Source organism: Mandrillus leucophaeus, unplaced genomic scaffold (genome assembly GCF_000951045.1).
Source record: "Mandrillus leucophaeus isolate KB7577 unplaced genomic scaffold, Mleu.le_1.0 Scaffold17, whole genome shotgun sequence".
Taxonomy (NCBI): domain Eukaryota; kingdom Metazoa; phylum Chordata; class Mammalia; order Primates; family Cercopithecidae; genus Mandrillus; species Mandrillus leucophaeus.
Window position 1 is genome coordinate 5,710,583 of NW_012101698.1, and position 3,218 is coordinate 5,713,800.

The 3,218-nt window shown below is 46.4% G+C and overlaps 1 protein-coding gene across 2 annotated transcripts in view; it reads right to left on the minus strand.

Moving 5' to 3' along the window:
* LOC105537224 (ATP-dependent RNA helicase DDX19B-like) overlaps positions 1 to 1,214 on the minus strand; it is a 44,390-nt gene extending 43,176 nt beyond the window's left edge. Inside the window, exon 1 of one of the 2 annotated variants that reach the window (XM_011976780.1) lies at positions 1,074 to 1,214. In XM_011976780.1, coding sequence (XP_011832170.1) covers positions 1,074 to 1,145 — 72 coding nt within the window. In that variant the 5' untranslated portion in view covers positions 1,146 to 1,214. The remainder of the gene's footprint in view (positions 1 to 1,073) is intronic. The other variant, XM_011976782.1, reaches the window with a different exon arrangement.
* Between the last annotated feature and the right edge of the window lie 2,004 nt (positions 1,215 to 3,218).

Sequence of the window (3,218 nt, forward strand, 5' to 3'; positions counted from 1 at the left end):
CTAATTTTTTGTATTTTTAGTAGAGACAGGGTTTCACCGTGGTCTCGATCTCCTGACCTTGTGATCTGCCCGCCTCGGCCTCCCAAAGGCTGGGATTCTTTTTTTTTTTTTTTTTTAATTAGAGACAGGATCTTGCTATGTTGCCCAGGCTGGAGTGCAGTGGCTATTCACAGGCACAATTACAGCATACACTATATCCTTGAATTCCTGAGCTCAAGACGTCCTCCTGCCTCTGCTTCCCAAGTAGCTGGGACTACAGGTGTGTGCAGCTGTGCTTGGTTTCCCTCTTAAAAATGTATTTCAGACAAACAAGAAAGAGCATAATGTAACAAATACTTAGATTCCCACCTCAAAACTTAAGAAATAAAATTACTAAGGTCCAGCTGATAATCTCTGGATCCCAGGAAGACAGCAGCTATCCTAAATTTGGCGTTTATCCTTCCCGTACACGATTTTTGCATGTGTTTTTTCTTCTACTAAATAAATATGCAAGCCTAGGCAACATAGGGAGACCCCGTCTCTACCAAAATAAATAAATAAATAAACAAATAAAATTTAAGTAGCTGGGTGTGGTGGCACGAGCCTGTAGTCCCAGCTAGTCCTGAGACTGAGGTGGGAGGATTGCTTGAGCCCAGGAGTTCAAGGCTGCAGTGAGTCGTGATTGTGCCACTGCACTCCAGCCTGTCTCAAAACAAAACAAAAAACTTAAAAATAGCATCGGGGTTCCAGATTCTCCTCAGTTCACCCCCAACACACCTGCGCATTGTGAGACTCCAGCTAAGAAGGAACCTGGTTTCCAAAGTGGGCGTGGAGAGAAGAGGATTCGGGGAATAAGAGCATCTGGATTGGAATTCAGTCTCCTACATTTACTCCCACGTGAGCCTAGCCAGTCTCAGTTTACCCTGAAATCACAGGAAGTACCCACCTCACAGCTGGAGGATTCTAGATCACAAGGCTAAGACCTTGGGCCGAAGCCTCGAGAAATCCTGTTATTCCTCTTCCCAGGAGTAGGGACGAGGAAGGCATCTAAATATGGGGGAAAGGGTCTGGCTTCTACCCTCGCAGATACTCACGTCGCCCACAGGCAGGGTGATGGGAAACCGCCGCAGGGCGCGACCTCGGACCCGGCCAGCAGCCCCGGCCATCGCAGCTGATCATGGCAGTTGCACTCCAACGACCGCCGCTCTCGGCACTGGCCAAGCCGGAGCCTCATTGGCTGAGACCTGGAAATCCTGTCAGCCAATCAACTGAGGGGACGGTACAGCGCTAGCGGATGCGCCCAGGAACTCGGGGGACCACAGCGCAAGCCTCCCGCAGAGGGCTTTGTTTCCTGCTAAATGCCTGGCTTCCTGGTGAGACTGGGAACTCCATGAGGTCAGGGCAGTGTCTGCCGTCTTTAATCTTGATCCGCAGTGACTAACACATAGTGGTCACTCATTTGGTGAATGACGAGCCATTAGCATCTCCCCCGTGGGTCAAACTTTTCAAAATTTTGCATCTGAACAAATAGGTGCAGACGCACATCCTCTAAACTAGACCCTTGGTATTCCAAGTATAATCTCTCAGCAGCATAAATATCACCTGAAGCCTGTTAAAAATGCAGGCTCTCAGGCCCTATCCCAGGCCTATTCAATTTAGCAGCATTTTAGATCCTAGGTGATTCCTTTAGCGTTTTATGGTCTGAAAAATACGTGAGGCAAAAAGAAAAATGATAATATGCTCAATTGAAATATTCCTTTAGAGGCTCTTAAAAATTCAGCCATCCCCATTTGACTTAGTACCGAGTAAGTGAGCATTGTAAACCCATTTGATAGATGCTAAAAGTAGCTAAGATGCCTTGGGAGAGTTAAGAGTCTAGAGCTACATCCTTCCAAAGCTATGTTAGTTTTTTTTTTCTTTTTTTCCACTTGTTTCCATTTCTTTCTTTTTTAAAATTGAGACACCGCCTCATTTTGTCACCCAGGCTGGAGTGCAGTGACACGATCATGGCTTACTGCATCTTCTGCTTCCCTGGCTCAAGCGATCCTCCCACCTCAGCCTCCTGAATAGCTGGGACTACAGATGCATGCCACCACACCCAGCTAATTTTTGTATTTTTTTTGTAGAGATTGAGTTTTGCCATGTTGCTCAGGCTAGTCTCAAACTCCTGAGCTCAAGCCATCCACCCACCTCAGAATTCCAAAGTGTGGTGATTAAAGGCATGTGCCATCATGCTGGCCTGTTTCTGTTTGCTGTTGTTTTTATAATTTTTTAAATTTTATTTATTTATTTATTTATTTATTTATTTATTGAGACAGAGTTTCGCTCTTGTCACCCAGGCTGAAGTGCAGTGGCACAATCTCAGTTCACTGTAACCTCTGCCTCCCAGGTTCAAGCGATTCTCCTGCCTCAGCCTTCCGAGTAGCTGGGATTACAAGTGCCCGCCACCACACCCGCTAATTTTTGTATTTTTAATAGAGATGGGGTTTCACCAGGTTGGCCAGGCTGATCTTGAACTCCCAACTTCAGGTAATCTGCCTACCTTGGCCTCCCAAAGTGTTGGGATTACAGGCATGAGCCACTGCGCCCAGCCTGTTGTTTTTAAGACGGGGTTTCACTCTGCCGCCCAGGCTGGAGTGTAGTGGCGCAATCACAGCTGTTGTACTATCTTGAGGCCTTTGGTTATCTTTCTCATGCCCCAAGATGAAGTTCAACAAATGTTCTACTGGAGAGCAAGCCATGTGCAGAGCACTCACTCCCACCTACAGGCCTATTTGCTTAACCTAGAATAAATCAAGAATTTGCCAGTAGTTTCCTAAAATATATAATTTGCACATTGCATTAAGATAGCTTTCTTTCTAGCATGTAGTTGACATTACTTACAAGAGAAAAATATCACAGAAAAATACCATTAGTTATACAGGAATGAGACTATTGGGCCTTAATTACAATTTATCTTTTTTTTTTGTTTTAAGAGACAAGGCTTGGCCGGGCGCGGTGGCTCAAGCCTGTAATCCCAGCACTTTGGGAGGACGAGATGGGCGGATCACAAGGTCAGGAGATCGAGACCATCCTGGATAACACGATGAAACCCTGCCTCTACTAAAAAATACAAAAAAACTAGCCGGGCGAGGTGGCGGGTGCCTGTAGTCCCAGCTGCTTGGGAGGCTGAGGCAGGAGAATGGTGTGAACCCGGGAGGCGGAACTTGCAGGGAGCTGAGATCAGGCCACTGCATTCC